At 38.5% G+C, this 20,013-nt stretch overlaps 2 protein-coding genes and 1 long non-coding RNA gene across 10 annotated transcripts in view; 2 read left to right on the forward strand and 1 right to left on the reverse strand.

Annotated features, from left to right (window-relative positions):
- The window catches only part of LOC144043664 (uncharacterized), a 47,731-nt gene extending 43,693 nt beyond the window's left edge, over window positions 1-4,038 (forward strand). The window contains exon 11 of the long non-coding RNA XR_013291135.1: window positions 3,898-4,038. This is a non-coding gene — a long non-coding RNA (uncharacterized LOC144043664). The remainder of the gene's footprint in view (window positions 1-3,897) is intronic.
- On the reverse strand, window positions 925-17,986 carry qtrt1 (queuine tRNA-ribosyltransferase 1). Of its 3 annotated transcripts, none has more exons than XM_077557543.1 (9): window positions 17,698-17,986; window positions 16,889-16,957; window positions 15,984-16,122; window positions 14,792-14,986; window positions 12,795-12,933; window positions 12,119-12,194; window positions 11,939-12,048; window positions 8,933-9,017; window positions 925-4,973 (listed from the first exon to the last, which is right to left on the reverse strand). In XM_077557543.1, exons 1-9 carry the CDS (start codon window positions 17,977-17,979, stop codon window positions 4,821-4,823), a joined length of 1,248 nt encoding a protein of 415 aa, XP_077413669.1. In that variant the 5' UTR covers window positions 17,980-17,986; the 3' UTR covers window positions 925-4,820. The 3 variants fall into 3 exon arrangements, with proteins under 3 accessions (XP_077413669.1, XP_077413668.1, XP_077413670.1); XM_077557542.1 differs by having other exon boundaries at window positions 12,119-12,236; XM_077557544.1 differs by lacking the exon at window positions 925-4,973 and adding an exon at window positions 6,150-6,957 and having other exon boundaries at window positions 12,119-12,236.
- A 209-nt stretch (window positions 17,987-18,195) lies between these two features.
- Window positions 18,196-20,013, forward strand: part of dnm2a (dynamin 2a) — a 37,190-nt gene continuing 35,372 nt past the window's right edge. For all 6 annotated transcript variants that reach the window (XM_077559542.1, XM_077559540.1, XM_077559539.1 and 3 more), the window contains exon 1: window positions 18,196-18,653. In XM_077559542.1, coding sequence (XP_077415668.1) covers window positions 18,493-18,653 — 161 coding nt within the window. In that variant the 5' untranslated portion in view covers window positions 18,196-18,492. The remainder of the gene's footprint in view (window positions 18,654-20,013) is intronic.

The following is a 20,013-nucleotide window of genomic DNA, read 5'->3' on the forward strand; positions in this document are numbered from 1 at the left end:
CACACTGCTCCCACCCTTCTAAACACTTGTTGCACTTAATACAAGTTTTAAAATGCAAAATGTAGAATAAATACAGAGTTGTTGAGTAAGTTTTTCTTTTTACACTGAAAATGGCTTACCTTAACTAGAAGCCAGCTTACAAATGTCACAAATTGGTCAAAAAATGAAAATGTGCGATACAGTGAATCCGTGATAACTGAACCGCGAAGTAGGGAGGGAACATTCACGGCCATGAAGCAAAAAATAGAGCACAGTATGTATGTTTCCACTGATCATGCTTGAGAGGTTCCTACAGCTTAAATGTAGTCCACTCATAGTAAATTCAGTTCATTCAATATCATTTGGAAAGACGCACACTTGTCTATACAAGGTTTAGTGCATGTCAGAGCACAAACCAAGCTTGAAGTCAAATGAATTGTCTGATGACCCTCAAGACAGGATTGTCTCGAGGCACAAATTTGGGGAAGGCTACAGAAACATATCTGCTCCTTTAAAGGTTCCAATAAGCATTGTGGCCTCCATCATCTGTAAATGGAAGAAATCCCGAACCACCAAGATTCTTCCTAGAGCTGGCTGCTCGTGAGTCAGGGAGGTGACCAAGGACAAAGACACATGGCAGCCCACCAGAAGTTTGCCAAAAGGCACCTAGAGTCGCAGGAAACCAGGCACTACTCATCACCTGACAGCAACATAAACTGGGACACTAGTCAAGATTCAGGGAACGATGAATATTGCAAATTAGTATAGCCAATTCAGGGATGAAAACCTGTTCTGGAGTGGTCACGACCTCAGACTGGGGCGAAGGTTTATCATCAAACAGGGCACTTTATTACCTCAGAAAAGCACCTCATTCTCAATGGTGCGTTTGTTATGTCTGGGTGGTGCGTGGTGGAGGGCCCAGGTGCAGGTAGACAAGCGAGGAGGCAGAGTCCAAAAAATGTTTAATAAACAAAAAACGAGGAAGCAAAAATGAGGTACAAGATGGGAATCCAAAACAACTAAGTCCAAAAAGGGACTGCGAGACGAGACTTGGAAGAACAATGGAAGCATGATGTGGGGGAACAACAATAATGCACCGACAAAGACAGAGGGGAAACGCAACACTAAGGCCCCGTCCGTCCACACGAAAACCAGTTTCAATGTATCCTCACAAGTTTCTTACCGTTTAGGCCGTTCGTCCACACGATGGCACGGTTTCGGAGCTTGAAATCGATCACTTTTGAAACCGGGCTCCAGAGTGGAAAGATTTCAATACGCGCCCCGTACGCGTCCGTCTGGACACCATATGCAGGATACTCCGCCAGTGATGAAGAGTAATGGTCGCAACTCGATGACGTATGCGTCAATTCTCGCGTGACTGCGCGCGAACTGTCAGTCTGTCAACAACAATGGCGGATAGCCGTGTCGTAGTCGTTTTGCGCAGCCTCGTTAGCTTGCTTATGCTTTTGCAGCAAAATATTTTGCTTTTTTATTCTCACGTTCAACAAGCGGTGTTGTACTTGAATCACCCGCCTGTTTTCATGTTGTTTTGATACATACAAAGCCATGTTTGTTTTGTAAATTGCAATAACATTTAAAAAAAAAAGTGTTTGTCTTCTTCGCTGATTCTTCTTCTACGCTTTCCGTTAACTCCCTTTGGCTGCGCTACAGCGCCACTCCAGACTTGGCATATACATTACAGCCGTTAAACGTCCTCAGCGTCTTCTTTTGGACACACACAAGTCTTGAAATGCTTCTGTGTGTACGAGATTAGTTTGAGGAGAGAACCCAGCTTTGCTTCCGTCTGGACGGGGTCTTAACACACAAGCACGCACGCACGCACGCACGCACGCACACTAATTGACATAACAAGACACACCTGGGCAAGACACAAGTGGCTGAGGGAACTGATTGGTTTACACACGAGGAAGGGCAGCCAAACAACGGGTGGGCAGGACAAGGCTTGACGATACACAAGGACAACATAAAACACAAATCCTGACCAAAATTAAAGTAACCTGATAACAAATTCAAACTAACCCCAAAACATGACAGAAGTAAATAAAACTAATCCAAACCATGACAGCGTTACTCTTAACACCGTTATAAGTTTTGTTATTTTTTGCTGTAGTGCAAATGATTGATATTCCTGCCTCTCAATGGTTGTTTTCCCCCCCTATGGTTTCATCTACTCTATATCAAATTAGAGCCAGATTGTACATCGTGAAAGCCGCTTCTGATATTTCACCTGATGTAACTTATCAAAATAAGTACCATAACATTAGAACCATCTCTCCATAATAATCAATCTTTGTCAAGGCAGATGTGATTATATTGACGTTACAGGCGCACCAAATGCTGTGGCTGCTGGCGTGTTTTTAAAACAAATGAAGTCATACAATCAATTAAGCTTCATCCTCCATCAACACGTTTACCTCATTAGGAGAATAACAGTCCCGGGAAAGGCAATCAGCAGGCACGCAACCCCTTCAGGTGTCCATCACAACTGGCTGCCACTGAGTTGTCGGTGCACTTGAAAGTTCTCCGCTGCTTTAATGAGCATGTTTGCCATGTTACTTCGCTCAAGCCCCCCACCCCCACCCCAATACATGACAACACATCCAATTAACATGGTGAGAGCCTTCGGCGCATAAACACTTTTCCAGGGCCCAGTAACGCGATTCTGCACGGCTTGGCAACTAAGCCGTACCACCAGCCCTCCTCCTCTTTCTACCCAGGCATATTTCAAAATAAACAGACAACACGCATACTGTAAATATAATACTGCGATGAATTAAGATATCATAAAGAGATGCAGAGAGGAGGGAATATGGGCGTATTTGGGAATGGGGGAGCAATATAAAAATGTGCTTTAAGTTTGTGGAATCACATTTTATTTGGTGCTGGAGCTTGCTGCAAGATTTATTCAAAACGGGCTACACACTGCCGATAACCGGGGCAAATTTGGGCATTAACTCATTCACTGCCATTGACACCAAAAATTCAATATTAATACTATTTCTATCAGTGTCATATTTTTTTCAACTTTTGTTAACAAGAGTATGAAAACCTAGAATATTTTATTTATTGTACATTTAGAACAGATATAAAATGTGTGCTTAATCGTGAGTTAACTATTGAAGTCATGCGATTAATTACAATTAAAAAATGTAATCGTCTGACACCCTTAATTTTTAATAATCTTTAGTTTTTTTTTAATTAGGGGCATCAGGTGAATTTTTTATTGTGATTACAATGACTTCACTAGTTAACTGACAATTAATCACAAATTTTATATCTGTTCTAAACATACAATATTTTTTTCATACTCTTGTTAACAAAAGTGGAAAAAAATGTGAAACTACTAGAAATTGTTCAAATGAATTTTTGACGTCTATAGCCGTCAATGGCAGCGAATGAGTTAATATGGAAAGCCGTTAAATTAGGGCGTTCCGTCGACTGTCGACGTACTTGATATCCATCTTAAGGGCCAGCCAGATGCTCGTGTCAATCTTCTAGTCTTCAACCAGAACAGCCCAGCAGCAATTGATTCAATGAGCTGGATGACAGACTGTACTAGTACTTGGATCTTAAAATGGATATCCACTAAATGCTCAAATGTTTGGAATGATGACTAGCCCGACCGATATCAATGATATCCAGATTACGGTCGGACTGGCAGCAGGCTAAAAGTAGCACTAGTAGTGGGAAAAACATTACAAGTGTGCTGCACTGAATTGTCTGAATAGTGACTTGGGCCTGATTTGACCTTTTTTCGGTCTGCAAAGGCCTTATTGTTGGATGCCTCTAAAGATTGCTCTGTTATAATCCCGTGGCGTGACAAGGAGAAGAATTTGCAACTGCTGTAAAGTACCTGACAAGGCGACAGTAATTGTCTTTTTTTTCTCTTCTTTGTAGATGCCCTCTGGCACCGTACTGCCTTTTACAGGTCACTCTTGACAATACGACAGAGACCTGGTTTTGTGGAGGAGGCTCACGATCGTCCATGGAGATATGCTTGTGGACAGAACGGACATTTTAAAAATGTGTAAAAATTAGTATGCGTGCACCCTCGCTTAACAGGAGCATGCGGTCATTCACACACTACAATGCAAATGTGGTGTTAAGAAGACAAAGGCAACTCTCTGTAGTTTAAAAATCACTATTAGTCATCCCTAAGTGAGCATTATCACCTATGACCAATTGCGATTGATTTCAATGGTTACTTGTGTGTACATTATGCTGACATTTTGCCCTCTGCTGGCTGTAAAGATGAGCGCACACTTTGCTCATCTTGTTGCAACGTACAGCAAGACGGCGAAATGCACACTCTCATCGCATTGGCGCTGACAAATAACACGCCTCGTTTTAACAACACTCATCGGTGCAGAGCATGACAGACGAAGCGAAAAACATTTCTCCTTTCAAGTGGGTGGGCCTCGCCGCGTAACCATGGCAACAGCACACACAAAAATTGTGCGCATCCCGCGAGACAGTTTGTGTGTGTGTTTTTTCTTTTCATTCCGAACCTCATTTAAACCCCATCCAGTGGCATATTATCATAATGTCTACTTCGAGGACAATTTGCACAGGCTGCAGGATGTTTGCCCGCCACATAATAAAAGCTCCATCCTGTTGATCTAAAGCTGCACTTTCCCCCCCCAAACACCCACCAAACATGGTAATACAAATGTAAGCAACGAATAGAAAAGTATCATCTTTTTAAAAAAAGATGGAAAATCTGTCACTGTTTATCTGTGTGATCTATCTTCTGCGTTTGTAAAAAAATAAAATAAAAATAAAAATAAAAAAATTTAAAATTAAAAAATGTCTCTGAGGTGTTACTCCAAAGTGATGTTGACTGAGGCCAGAGCATCCACAGCCCAGGTGGGGTACTTGTCACGGGATGGGAACATACGGCGCATGAAGGCGCGTATAAAGTCCGGGAAGCGGCCTTGCACGATACTCTGCCGCACGGAACGCATCAGGTTGAGCTGCAGGTGAGAAAACCATACGGAAAATGTCATATTAAATGGTGTTTAAAGGCCTCCGCCAAGACCCGTGATGGAGATACATAACTGGGATTGTGAGCAGGCGACATTAAAATCGAGACATTGAAAAATTTACCAAATTTAAATCGACATCGCAGTGGAGTAAAATGCTATTTTTAATTCGCAAAGGTTGCAATTTTGGAGGGGAGGGGGTGGGGGGCATATTGGCTGCCTGCAAGGCTTTATGTATTTTTCATGTATACAGGTATTTTAATTTTATAATGTCTAGATAGGTTCAGTTATCAGCACGCCACGTTTACATAACCATTGTTTCATGAAATGCCAAAGTGATAAAGTTACAGATTTTGTTTTGTAACAATTCTAATTGAAGATAGATAACCCTTTTTTTGTTTTAAATCAAATCATGGTTCATTTGCCTTGATTTTAGTGTAAAGACAATTTATCAAACTAAAACATTTATCGATTATAAATTTGATTAAATAAGTAGTGTATTGTATTTGTGTGTGTCTGTACATCTGCTGTTTAGTTGGGAGGCTACTCCATCCATGGTGGCTCATGGAGAATAATTGGGTGGTGCCATTATGATGTTAGCATAGGGCTGCTTGATTATGGAGGGAAAAAATAATCACAATTATTTTGGCAATAATTGAAATCACGATTATTCCCCAAAAAATTATTCATTGTTTGGTACAAAACAAGAAAATGTTTAAGCATTTAAATATATTAAGACCAATTTAAATATATATATATTTATATATATATAAAAATTGAAACACTATAAATATACAAGTTCCTTTTGAACATGAATGAATGAATGAATGTAAAAACTTGAAGGAGTGCAGCTTGTGCACTGTGCAGTAGGACGATCATTTGTTTTTTTGGTACAAAACAAGAAAATGTTTACACATTTAAAAATATTAAGACCAATTAAAAAAATAAAAAATAGAAACACTATAATCATGTAAGTTTCTTTTGGACCAAACAGAATTTATAATAATATATATTTATAATAATATATATTTATTGATTTATGTTGGCAAAAACTTGAAGTTGGAGTTCAGCATGTGCAGTAGGACGATCATTTATAACATGTTTAAACGTAAAAAAATATTAAGACAAATAAAATTCTTTGAAACACTATATGCAAGCTCCTTTTGGATGAAACAAATTTCATTAAATTAGTTATTTTAAAAAGGTGCAAATGTATATATTTAAACAACTAAAACATTTGAATTAATAATCTATCTTTACAATTATGATGACTTTGTAATTATTGAAATTGTGTGCAGCACCATTGACGGCATAGTGATAGTTAGCCACCAGAATTTAAAAGCTTCCTCCTTTACACTTATTGCGCAAAAGTTGAGTGAAAATCATGCGCTAGTCTTTTCGTCGTCAGAACTGCCATTCAAAATGGTCCCGAAAGCCATCTTCTCTCCTTGCAACTTCATCAGGGCGTAAATATCCGGTAACAGAGTAAATGCTAAAGGGTGTTAACGCTGTCATTTGGCAAACACAGTTGCGGCTGATGGTGGGATACTACCCCTTGTGTGCAACTGGCTAAGGGTGCTAAAATGGCTCATCTTTAATCCTCCGGGGAACGGGACTCATCGACGAATCGCCATCTCACCCAGCTTGTGCGGCTTAAATGGGAGAGGGGAGGCCCTCTTTTGAATAGCGATGTGTTGTATAAGTAGACAGCGTGTGCGTGTTATGCACATGAGTATTATGCTGCGGGACACGTGTCACAAGGGGACACTCCTCACGGTTGTGTTATTGTCGCTTAGCGCAGTTTGAGGGATGAGTCATTTATCACACTCTGTCTGTCACTGGGACTCAAAATCTCTCACTCAGCTCGGAACAAAAAGCGACCATTTGATTATTGGGGGGGGGGGTCTTTGTTTTATGACGATTCTATCAGAGGTCTTCATGGTAGGAACAACGCCATTAACTCCATTCCAGCACCCTAAAAAAACAACATGTTCTTTGTTTCGTCTTTTTAACTCATTCACTGCCATTGACGGCTGTAGACGTCAAAAATTTATTTGAACTATTTCTATTAGTTTCACTTTTTTTTCCACTTTTGTTAACAAGAGTATGAAAACCAATTTTTTTTTTTATTGTTTATTTAGAACAGATGGAAAATTTGTGATTAATCGAGTTAACTATTGGAAAAAAAGATTATTAAAAATTAGGGGTGTCAGACGATTACAATTTTTTATTAATTAATCGCATGACTTCAATAGTTAACTCACGATTAAATTTGATATCTGTTCTATGAAAACCTAGAATTTTTTTATTGTTCATTTAGAACAGATGGAAAATTTTCTCAAAAACTATTGGAAAAAAAGATTATTAAAAATTAGGGGTGTCAGACGATTACAAATTTTTATTAATTAATCGCATGACTTCAATAGTTAACTCACGATTAAATTTGATATCTGTTCTATGAAAACCTAGAATTTTTTTTATTGTTCATTTAGAACAGATGGAAAATTTTCCCAAAAACTATTGGAAAAAAAGATTATTAAAAATTAGGGGTGTCAGACGATTACAATTTTTTATTAATTAATCGCATGACTTCAATAGTTAACTCACGATTAAATTTGATATCTGTTCTATGAAAACCTAGAATTTTTTTTATTGTTCATTTAGAACAGATGGAAAATTTTCCCAAAAACTATTGGAAAAAAAGATTATTAAAAATTAGGGGTGTCAGACGATTACAATTTTTTATTAATTAATCGCATGACTTCAATAGTTAACTCACGATTAAATTTGATATCTGTTCTATGAAAACCTAGAATTTTTTTATTATTCATTTAGAATAGATGGAAAATTTTCCCAAAAACTATTGGAAAAAAAGATTATTAAAAATTAGGGGTTTCAGACGATTACAATTTTTTATTAATTAATCGCATGACTTCAATAGTTAACTCACAATTAAATTTGATATCTGTTCTATGAAAACCTAGAATTTTTTTTATTGTTCATTTAGAACAGATGGAAAATTTTCCCAAAAACTATTGGAAAAAAAGATTATTAAAAATTAGGGGTGTCAGATGATTACAATTTTTTATTAATTAATCGCATGACTTCAATAGTTAACTCACAATTAAATTTGATATCTGTTCTATGAAAACCTAGAATTTTTTTTATTGTTCATTTAGAACAGATGGAAAATTTTCCCAAAAACTATTGGAAAAAAAAGATTATTAAAAATTAGGGGTGTCAGACGATTACAATTTTTTATTAATTAATCGCATGACTTCAATAGTTAACTCACGATTAAATTTGATATCTGTTCTATGAAAACCTAGAATTTTTTTTATTGTTCATTTAGAACAGATGGAAAATTTTCCCAAAAACTATTGGAAAAAAAGATTATTAAAAATTAGGGGTGTCAGACGATTACAATTTTTTATTAATTAATCGCATGACTTCAATAGTTAACTCACGATTAAATTTGATATCTGTTCTAAATGTACATTAAAAATATTCTAGGTTTTTATACTCTTGTTAACAAAAGTGGAAAAAATGTGAAAGGAATAGTTCAAATGAATTTTTGACGTTTATAGCCGTCAATGGCAGTGAATGAGTTAATAAAGAAAAATAGCACTGCAGTTTAAAATATTTGGAAAATATACAACATAATACAAGAAAATGTGACGGAGTTGAATAAATGTTTTTTAAAGTGTAATTCAACCAAAAGTCACGCACGCGTACACTGTAGTGAATTCATGTGTTGCGTTTCCTTTGATGCTTGCTGAACTGAGATCGCGGGAGACTTGCCGATGTCCCGCGACGACAAGTATTGTCTGACTTTCAACGCGTCTTTTCTTGGTGAAAGCATATAACCTCAGGTTGCACTCTTTATTTCTCTTTGTGTTGTCTGATATTACAGTCAATGTGTGCTGAAGACACTTGGTCGCTATAGTTACCTGGTAGGCGATGTTGTGGATGGTGATGTGATGCATGGCTGCCGTGTCGCTCTTAAACAGAGCGTGCAGGTACGCCCGGCTATGTCTGAAACAGAACAAGCATGCTTTTGAATTTGAATACATGTATTGATTTGTATACATTGACTTTTAAAACATTTTTTTTAATTTCAGTGTCTATGAAGTCTATTGAGGGCCGTACTAACTTAATTAAAATATGATGCAACACTAGTCTGTGGGTTAAATACTTTCGGAGCTTTTTCATAACACTTCCTCTGAGGTTTACTTTTAGTACGCAGCAGGCTGTAAAAGGTGTTGGTGAATTGATGTAAATGGAGGAGACAAAAATATTGGTAGACAATCTCACTTCATGCATGCATCCATTACACTCTTGTATACACATTTAATAAGATCCCAAATGAGTACTGTATCAAAAGAATCTGCCTTTGCAAAGATAGTCACGCTCAGTTGTTTGTTATTGCCGTTCTGCCGTTTCAATATGTCGACCTGGTCAATGGACAGTGTCAATCAAAAGTGAGCATTATTAGCTTTGTTGGTGTTCATCGCTGACTCGATGGGAATTTGCAGCCACTGTCACACATTTTGAGGCCTAGAATACAGTTTTATTGGATTGTATATGTACCACTCTACCGGTACTTTTAATCTCAGGCAGTTGGCATGTTTGTTTTACAGTTCTGATTAAAAGTCAATGAAGACTAAATTGTTCATAGATACGAATGGTTGTTTGTCACTGTGTGCTGTGCCTGGCTCAGCAACCGGTCCAGGGTGTAACCCACTTCTTGCCCAATGTCAGATGACGTAGGATCCAGCTCACCTGTTACTTTACTGAGAACAAGCTCTTTAGAGAATGGATGGAATTTTACTCTCATCTCCAGTAGGGTAGTTTGAAATTTCCTATTGGAATTAAAGAAAAATTATAGGAATAAAGAAGGGATTGATTGCAATTTTGGGCTCTTTATAGGAATGTAAATCGGGGTGGGGAAAAATATTTGAGCATAATCCTGACTAAAATTGTATTTAGCATTTTTAACTCATTCACTGCCATTGACGGCTATGGACGTCAAAAATTCATTTGAACTATTTCTATTAGTTTAACATTTTCCCCACTTTTGTTAACAAGAGTATGAAAACCAAGGAAAACATTTTGTATTGTACACTTAGAACAGATATAAAATGTGTGATTAATTGTGAGTTAACTAGTGAAGTCATGCGATTAATTACAATAAAAAAATTTAATCGCCTGACGATTAAAAGTTTTCAGCGTAATTAATCGCATGACTTCACTAGTTAACTCACAATTAATCACAAATTTTATGTCTGTTCTAAATGTACAATAAAAAATACTCTTGTTAACAAAAGTAGAAAAAAATTTTAAACTATAAGAAATAGTTCAAATGAATTTTCGACGTCTATAACCGTCAATAGCAGTGAATGAGTTAATGTCACTTTGATGGTATTTGGATGTGTGTGTGTGTGTGTGGGGGAGGTATTTTTTAAGTGCGTTGTGGAGTTTGTGACTTTTTTACTCTCGACTGCCACCATGGTGCGTGTGCGAGTACGTGCACTCTGAATTAACTCTTTGTTTTTTCAGTGTTCTTGGAGTCCGAGCTGGAGTTTGGGCTGTACTCAAAGCCGCCCTGTTTTTTCTCTCTTTCAGTTTCCATCCCAATTGCAAGCTAACACAACACTACATGTTGGCGGGGACGAGCATGATGTCACCCTCCACCGCAGTCGCAGTTAAAAAGTCAGGGCTCTTTGTACTTATCTGGGCATTGGTGGAGCATGCTTAATATAAGAAAAGCGTTAACATTAAACTACACAATGCAATATATATATATATATATATATATATATATATATATATATAAAGGGTTTAGTAGCAAAGGATGAGTACAATTACCGTAACCTCAATATTCAATAAAATATTTGAAAACGCAATAAAACTCTACTAGCAAAATACCAGAGGTGCGCATTCCGTCAATCCATTAACTCATTCACGGCCATTGACGGTTATAGACGTCGAAAATTTATTTGAACTATTTCTATTAGTTTAAATTTTTTTCCCCACTTTTGCTAACAAGAGTATGAAAACCTAGAATTTTTTTGGGATATTTAGAACAGATATAAAATCGTGAGTTAACTAGTCATGCGATTAATTACGATGACAAATGTTAATCGCCTGACACCCCTAATTTGTAATAATCTTTTCTTTTTTAAATCTTTTTTTAAGAAGATTATTAAAAATTAGGGGCGTCAGGTGATTACATTTTTTTATTGTAATTAATCGCATGACTTCACTAGTTAACTCACGATTAAAAAAAAGATTATTAAAAATTAGGGGCGTCAGGTGATTACAATTTTTAATTGTAATTAATCACATGACTTTACTAGTTAACTCATGATTAATGGCAAATTGGATATCTGTTCTAAATGTGTAATATTTTTTTTCTCTAGGTTTTCATACTCTTGTTAACAAAAGTGGATTTTTTTTATTTATTAATTAATTAAAATGAATGGCAGTGAATGAGTCAATGACGGACGCCCATTTTGTTGACGAGAAACTTTGACAATTGACAAACTAAGCATTGACGGAAGAGGGTTTTCGTTCGTCAATGTAATCATCATTCCATCAATGACGGAATTGCCCTTTTGGTGACAGATTGTCGATTGACGGAACATTGACGGATGCCCACTTCAAATGGCGGAAACATTGACGGACTGACGATGACAGAAGGGTGTCCCGACTGTTGACAATTGACGGCCACTCAAAATTAAATGATGCGTCCACCTCTGCAAAATAACATGCTAAAATGCCAAGCTTTTTAATTGTATTATTTTGCATGGATGTCTGCTTATAACATACTAAAATATATTGATGCTTAAATATTATAAATTCCATGAAAAATATTTTCAAAATTCCCCATCATCGCTCCCATTGAAATTTACAGAACAAGTTCCACCCCTTTGCAAGCCTAATGTCCGGCTAACCTTTGACAGGTGGGACACTGGCAGTCAGGGTCTATGGGCTTGAAGTCCTTGGCATACTGCTTCTGTTTCACCTGCAGGGATCCCCACGGCACCAGCGCAGAGCCAAATCTCTGAGGGCAGACATGCATGACTGAATTTTCTTCTTTTAAAAGTCAAGTCACATTGGAGAGAGGATCTTACCGCCGTCCGGGTGGGGAAGACGCAGTCAAACATGTCACAACCCAGAGCGACGCACACCACCAAGTCCACGGCGTACCTGCCGTGCGGCGCACATTGAAAATCACTTAAATCTTGAACACTGAAAGAGGAATAAAATTATTTGTCCTCTTTGCATGTTCCAAAACTTGGAAGACAGATTTAATGTAAGAAAAAACACCTTTGCAAAAATTATTTTAATCTAACAGAGATCTCTCGACATCGTAACAGACTCCAATTCATCACTTAACAGGTGGAATTCAGAGCGCCGAATGTGTCTCTTCCGCGTGTAAAATGGCTTCTTATAGTTAAAACCGACCGCCTCTCTTTCATTTGTAGACAAAACATACTCTCTGGGTACTTTTCCATGAGCGATGGCGAAAACAGAGTCAGGGGTGCGTGTTCGAAACAGATTATGTTCTCAAGGACCAAATGTGTTTTCCCACAGAGAAGGAACTTCTCGACCAAATAATATGTCCCAGCTTAAGGTCAAATTATACTGAGCTCAACACTACCCGCCCCACACGTCTACAAAACCTTTCAACATGGTTAATATAAAGAATTAAGATGTTAATAATGTATAACAATGGTTAATATATGAAAATAAAGAATTTAAATGTTAATAATATCTAACAACACAAGAAAGCCTCCCTGTACTTACCCCACGCCCATTAGGTAGCGAGGCTTTTTTCGAGGAAGGTGATCTGTGCTGAGCGTCACCATCCGCCAGAAGTCATCCTTCTCTTCCCCTCCACTTAAGCCCCCGATGGCAAAGCCAGGAACGTCACGCTTGGTCATTTCTGTAAGACACATGTGGAAAGTTAGGTTAACATCCACTTTGACACTTCATTAGGTGCGCAACTGAATGACATGCAACACAAAATGCTGTCTTTATAGACAAACAAGATTATTAGAAACAGCTTTTATCTCAATGCAATGCAGTTTTATATAACATCATGTGAAATAATGACAAATGATTGTGTCCCACTAGGATAAACTGGATTAATAGTCCATCCATTTTGAAATTGCTTGTCCTCATACAGCCCGACTTCCCTCTCCCCAGCCACTTTTTTCAGCCCCTTCAGTGGGATCCCAAAACCCTCCCAAGCCAGCCAAAAGACATACGGTGGGTTTCCATTAGGGGTGGGAGTCTTTGAATGTCTCTCGATTCGATTAAATTCCGATTTTTGGGTCTGCGATTCGATTTTCGATTAAGACTAGATTCATAATGATTTGATTGACAATGATTTTTGCTTCAATCTATAGATGTTCAAGGTATTGTAATGAGCTACTCCAGTCTGACTTGCTAATGTTAATTAGCGCGCTACTTGCGGCACTTTAATCACTCAAAAGAATGGCTCCACGCTGAACCCCCCACCCCCCCCCAACCTTTTATTGGAATAACTTGATCGTGACTTTTTCCTTCTACTCTCTAATGTGGCTACAACTTAACAGTGTATTAGACCGCGTGGAACCACACTGCCCCTCAGTGGTCAACAGTGGTACAACATGAACAGCGCTCCAAATAAAGGCACACACAGACAAAGGTAAGACAGTATAACATAATTTAAATAAAATAGATTTTGGGACATTTAAAAGCGATTCTGAATCGTACTAAATGAGAATCGCGATTCTTATAAGAATCTATTTTTTGGCACACTCCTAGTTTCCATCCACCTATCTTTATTCGAATTTTTAAGAATTGCAAAAAAGAAACTGAATGGAAACGCCAGAAATTCGCAAAAAGGCCCACAATTCAAGAAAAAGTTTTTACGCTTGGAGGGTGTGGTTTTTGAAACGTATCGAAAAAAAGGAAAATGAGCATTTTGCCGATAAAAACAGGTTTTGCGAATAAGCAACTACCACACCGGATACACGCTGCACGTTCTGATCGATACTACGTCACACGCACGTTTGTAGTCACAATAAATGGCGGATGATAAAGTAAGATATGTTTGGGGAGACAAAGAAGCACGATTATTTTTATAATTAATTTAAGAAAAAAACATAATGCTATTTTAGATGGCTTTACTAAGATCAGCTCTCAATGTAACGACACACTTCACTTACATGCGGGAGGGAAGCCAACAAGACAAACTAACTCCGTCAAAAAACAACATTCCCACCTGGAACTCCCCATTGTCCCAAAGTTCCGTCACTACAACGTCATCTCTCGGCACATATTCGCAAAAGAAGAGCGGATGGAAACAGGCATAAGTCGCATGTCCGTTTTGCGCATTTTTACAAAATTCTCATAAAAATTTTGAAATATTTGGATGGAAACCTGACTATAGTCACTCCATCGTGTCCTGGGTCGTCCTTGGGGCCTCTACCCGGCGGGACATGCGCGGATCACCTCAAACGGGACGTGTCCAGGAGGCATCTGAACCAAATGCCCGAGCCACCTCAAAACTCAAAACAGCCATGCATTATTAGCTATTTTGGTTATTTTTCATATTGAAATGGTTGCTGGATTTCATAATTGTGGCCTGTAGCTCCAAATAAAAAGGTGATTCAAATTCTATTCACTTTTGCAAATGAATAATTAGGATGTTTTCGCAGCATGGTACTACGGTGTTTAGGTGTGAATGTGAGTTAGCACGCTTGTAAATGTATGCATTTTGAATCTAAACTTAACAACAGAATGAGACCACGCACCATCCAGACATGTTTTGCGAAGTCCGGCGTTCAGCCCTCCCTGGATGATGGCGAAAAGGTTCTGCTTGTGCGGATTCTTGTTGGCGGCGATGCAACGATCCAGCCAGCGGATGGATCTGTGCATGGCCTCCTCCACACGCGGCCCCTTCACCGTGCTGCTCACCACGTCATCCAGCTGCATCATGATGTCGGAACCTGCAAGCGTCATAAACACAGGAGGGAGTTGCTACACATAGACCTGGCAACATTTGGAGAATCTTAAAACACTACCAACATTTTTCCAGACAAGCCTTAAATGTGACTTTCAAAGAATCTCATGGTACATCACAAAAAGTTTCTCAATTTACTCAGAGTTATTCTTAGTGTGACTCTGGGCCTGTTTAGTTGAACACTACATTATTCTGCTGTATGAAAGACGACAGGTGTATAGTATTAATTCAATTAATTTGAGTAAATGCATCATAATTTTAGGAGCAATTAACTCATTCACTGCCATTGACGGCTATAGATGTAAAAAATTCATTTGAACTATTTCTATTAGTTTCCCACTTTTGCTAATAAGAGTATGAAAATCCCCAAAAAATATATTGAACATTTAGAACAGATATACATTTTTTGATTAATCGTGAGTTAATTATTGAAGTCGTGATTAATTACAATTAAAAAATGTAATCGCCTGAGGCGATTTGAAAAAAATAAAAGATTATTAAAAATTAGGGGTGTCAGGCGATTAAAATTTTTAATTGTAACTAATCGCATGACTTCACTAGTTAACTCACGATTAATCACAAATTTTATATATGTTCTAAATGTACAATAATAAAAAATCTAGGTTTCCACACTTGTTAACAAAAGTGGAAAAAATATGTTGAACTAATAGAAATAGTTCAAATGAATTTTTGACGTCTACAGCCGTCAATGGCAGTGAATGAGTTAAGTGAAATTGGATAATTACCCACAGAACACCTGATGATCTCTTACAGCACAGCAGGGGTAGATTTACAATTCAGCCAAAATTACAGTAAAAGCTTTGAGATGATGTAAGGCGGATTTGAAAAATCTTAGCTGAATTGAGTGAAATTCACACTTTTAGTGGCTGGTGAACAATAAAGAAAATCTTTACAGTACATGGATGTGGAGGGCTCCGTGACTGAGCCCTTGAATGACAAAATAGCTTCCAGGAATCACTGACCAAGACTGTTCTGTATGCTGATGGACTTTTCTGGACTGAGGAGGATGGTTTTGCCATCGTAGGGGGACTTGAAAGTGACACCTTCCTCCGTTACCTCGGAGAGTTCGACGAGGGACACCATCTGGAAGCCTCCGCTGTCCTTCAAAGCAAAGCAAATACAGTCTGATTTAAACTGTGGTCTTCTCCTGAAAGCGTGACAATGCAATATTACTTTAACACATTCACTGCCATTGACGGCTATAGACGTCAAAAATTCATTTAAACTATTTCTATTCATTTCACATTTTTTTCCTACTTTTGTTAACAAGAGTATAAAAACCTAGACTTTTTTTTAATTGCACATTCAGAACAGATATAACATTTGTGATTAATCATGAGTTAACTATTGGAAAAAAAGATTATTAAAAATTAGGGGTGTCAGACGATTACAATTTTTAATTGTAATTAATCACATGACTTCAATAATTAACTCATGATTAAATTTGATCTCTGTTCTGAATGTACAATAAAAAAACTCTAGGTTTTTATACTCTTGTTAACAAAAGTGGAAAAAATGTAAAACTAATAGAAATAGTTCAAATTATATTTTTTTACGTCTATAGCCATCAATGGCAGTGAATGAGTTAATAAAGGAAAATAGCATTGCAGTTTAAAATATTTGGAAAATATTTAACATAATACAAGAAAATGTGACGGAGTTGAATAAATGTTTACAAAAGATTATTAAAAATTAAGTTAACTCACGATTAATCACAAATTTTATATCTGTTCTGAATGTACAATAGACATTTTTTTTTTATTCTCTTGTTAACAAAAGTGGAAAAAATGTGAAACTAATAGAAATATTTCAAATGAATTTTTGACGTCTATAGCCGTCAATGGCAGTGAATGACTTAAAAAGTTACCGTCAACAGATTCCTTTTCCAGTTCATGAAGCCATGCAAACCATTGGCCTTTTCGATCAAATCAGGACCCTTTGGAAGCAGAACAAATAGAAGGCATAAGCGCACATCATTAACTGGTATACTGCTGAAAATACATGTAAAGGGGCAGCACATCCGTGGCGGATGTCGGTGTTTCAAACACCGACATCTTCTTTTGAGTGGTCTGCAGCTGGAAAATTTACAATTTAACTACATCCTCCAGTTTTGCACTGCTTGCTTCACCTCTGCGTGTTTGAGTGCTGTAACAATTAATTTAACATACGGAACGGAGAAGCTCATCCGTATGCCACTCTCAACCATGAGGGTAGTGATTCCCATCTAGTATGCACTTAACTTATCCGATAATGATTTATATAATTTTTTTTTTTGTGTCCATCTGTGGCAGGGGTGGGCAAACTCGGTCTTCGAGGGCCGGAGTCCTGCAGGTTTTGGAGGTCTCCAAGCTGATTCCAATTATTAGGCTTATGCAGAGCTTGCGGATGAGCTGATCATATATCAGCTGTGTTGGAGAAGGGAAACATCCAAAACCTGCAGGACACGAGGACCGAGTGTGCCCACCCCTGATCTATGGCAACGATGTATCGTGACAATAAGAACTGTTAAATGCTCTTCCGCTAGATGGCAGAAGGTACAATTAACCTGTGCACCACTTTTTGTTTAGAAGTGTGCCCTGAGATTTTTTCAAGCATAAAATATATGCACTGGCTCAATAATGGTTGGGAAAGACTTTCCAAGGGGACATATTAGCATGCTATCCGCGGATTCTGTACCGGCCTCATCCCCAGGTGGTACGTGTTCCCGAGACATATTTGACATCCGAGAGCGTCCAGTTGATCCGCGGTGATTCCCTTCATGGTCCCCTGGGTGCCGACCGGCATAAAAACCGGCGTGTTAACAACGCAGTGTGGAAGCTTCAAGTCGCACGCTCTCGCCTTTGTCACCGAACACTCCGCGATGATGTGTAAAGTGAGGGGAGGCGCGAGGGCAAGCGATTTCTTTAGCGACATGTCAGTGTTTGGCGGCGATTCCACACAAGCACTGGTGGCAGCCATGTTGGTGGGAGGCATGTGACCAGGAAGTGGTTCGAGTGGCGGACTAGCCGGCCAATCAGAAATGATGAGTTTCCGCAGAGGGTGGTAAAAGTTTTAAGATAGCCAATCAAAAGAGTTTATGGAGAAGTGGCAGCAAAATTAGCCAGTAGACATGCCAATTTGAAAGGGAGAAAAAGGCGGGGCTTAACTTGCCGGTGTAGATCGGATGTACTCTCTACTGACCGGATAGTGTTTGTGTAGAGGAAGTTTTGTTTTTCGAGTTTTCCGTACTCCTCGATTGATTGAACGTTTAGCTAATGTCCTCAGAAGAACGGGAAATGATAGCTGTATGAATTACACACCGGGGACAGCATCAGTGTTTTTAAAACACTGAAAGGAAGTAAAAGTCTAAGCTTTTTGAAGTAGACTTCACAGAGTATTCAAAAGAGTCGAGCTAGGCGACGCGGCTAACGTTAGCCTCCGCTTTTTTTTTTTTTGTGCTGTGCGGAGGAGCTCACCCGAGCTGACGAAGCCATGGGGAACCGGGGCATGGAAGACCTGATTCCCCTCATCAACAAGCTCCAGGACACCTTCAGCTCAATCGGGCAAAGTTGCAATTTGGACCTTCCGCAGATTGCCGTGGTCGGAGGGCAGAGTGCCGGGAAAAGCTCCGTTTTGGAGAATTTTGTGGGCAGGTAAGCTAAACGAGCCATCCCCGATGGTGACATCTTAGTTAAACGTTTACTTAGTGTTAAGACGATCTCGTTGTGTGTTTTGGATATCCTTTTGGTGCCTCAGCATTGCCAACAAATGGTCTTTTCATGAAGTGAAACAGTTAGCTTCTTGCTAACTCCTACAGACTGTCGTAGACCGCACATTCAGCAAATTCAAAATACCAACTTTTATACAACACTTTAAATATATTTTACTTGGACTCCGCATGAATATTTTGGTTCTACAGAAAGCAAAGTCAGATGTCTTCCGTATATGCACAAATGTGTGTTCAGTGCACTCAAGAGTGTTATGATAAATCTAATTAATTGCCACACCCTCACCATTGAAATTTCAATATCGGATTGTGCGCTCTTTACTGAGTCATAGCAGCATAGCTTGTTCTGTCTTGATTCAAATTAAATTTGAGCCTCCTTTCCATTGCAGAATGTGGATTATTGCAGCTGCACATGCCTTGTACAATAGCTTCCTTTCAACATTCTTTTTTTGTCTAAAAGTGGAGACAGCGGCTAGACACAACTTCCTTGTGCATCTTCCTCTTTTTTTCCATTTTTTTCCTTCATTTTGGGCAGCTCTAAGGCCACAATGTCTGTCCATTCTCATTGCATTTTGTCTTGTCCTCTCCCACATTAGCAGTGAGTAGGATCCGCCCACAGATAAAAGACTAAACAAGGTTGCTCTCGGCTAGCTTGTCGAGCAGGTTTTTGCAGCGGTTGTAGCCCAACCTGTGTTGGATTATGAGACAAGAGGAAGAACAGTAATGGCATTAGATAGAAGTTGGGTTAGAGAGCCTGTCGTAACTTGTTTTCCGAGATGAACGCGCATGCGGGCTGGTCTGTTTTTTGTTTTGTTTTGTTTTTTTGCACAGTGAGAGACTTGACACATCAATAATCTAAAAACAGATACTGAGACGTCAGTTTCACCGCCTGCTGTCAACCTATGCAAATGTGCAGTAACCTTATCATTCTCAACCCGCCCAATAATGGTATGGCGCAGGTGCAACAAACATGGAGGTGCTTGGGGAGGTGCCCAAGGAATTCACGAAGAATGGGTGTGCTCTTGTGCCATGAGTCATGGTTGAGGGATCTAAAATACGATATGCATCCATAAACATCTCTGAATTAACACAAACTCAAATCTTTATGCTGTATATACGGTGTGGTGGGGGGGGAAGGGGGAGGTCATAGTTTCTTGTTAGACTGGGTTTTTCTATGAATGAGTTAAATGTCTTAAAAGGTACTGAATTCATGAATCTAAAAACATGGCTTCAATCAATCTTTTGAAAGTCTTCAATTTTATTAAAGCATGCCAATTAAGATTTTT

The sequence above is a fragment of the Vanacampus margaritifer genome, chromosome 2 (assembly GCF_051991255.1).
Source record: "Vanacampus margaritifer isolate UIUO_Vmar chromosome 2, RoL_Vmar_1.0, whole genome shotgun sequence".
Classification (NCBI taxonomy): domain Eukaryota; kingdom Metazoa; phylum Chordata; class Actinopteri; order Syngnathiformes; family Syngnathidae; genus Vanacampus; species Vanacampus margaritifer.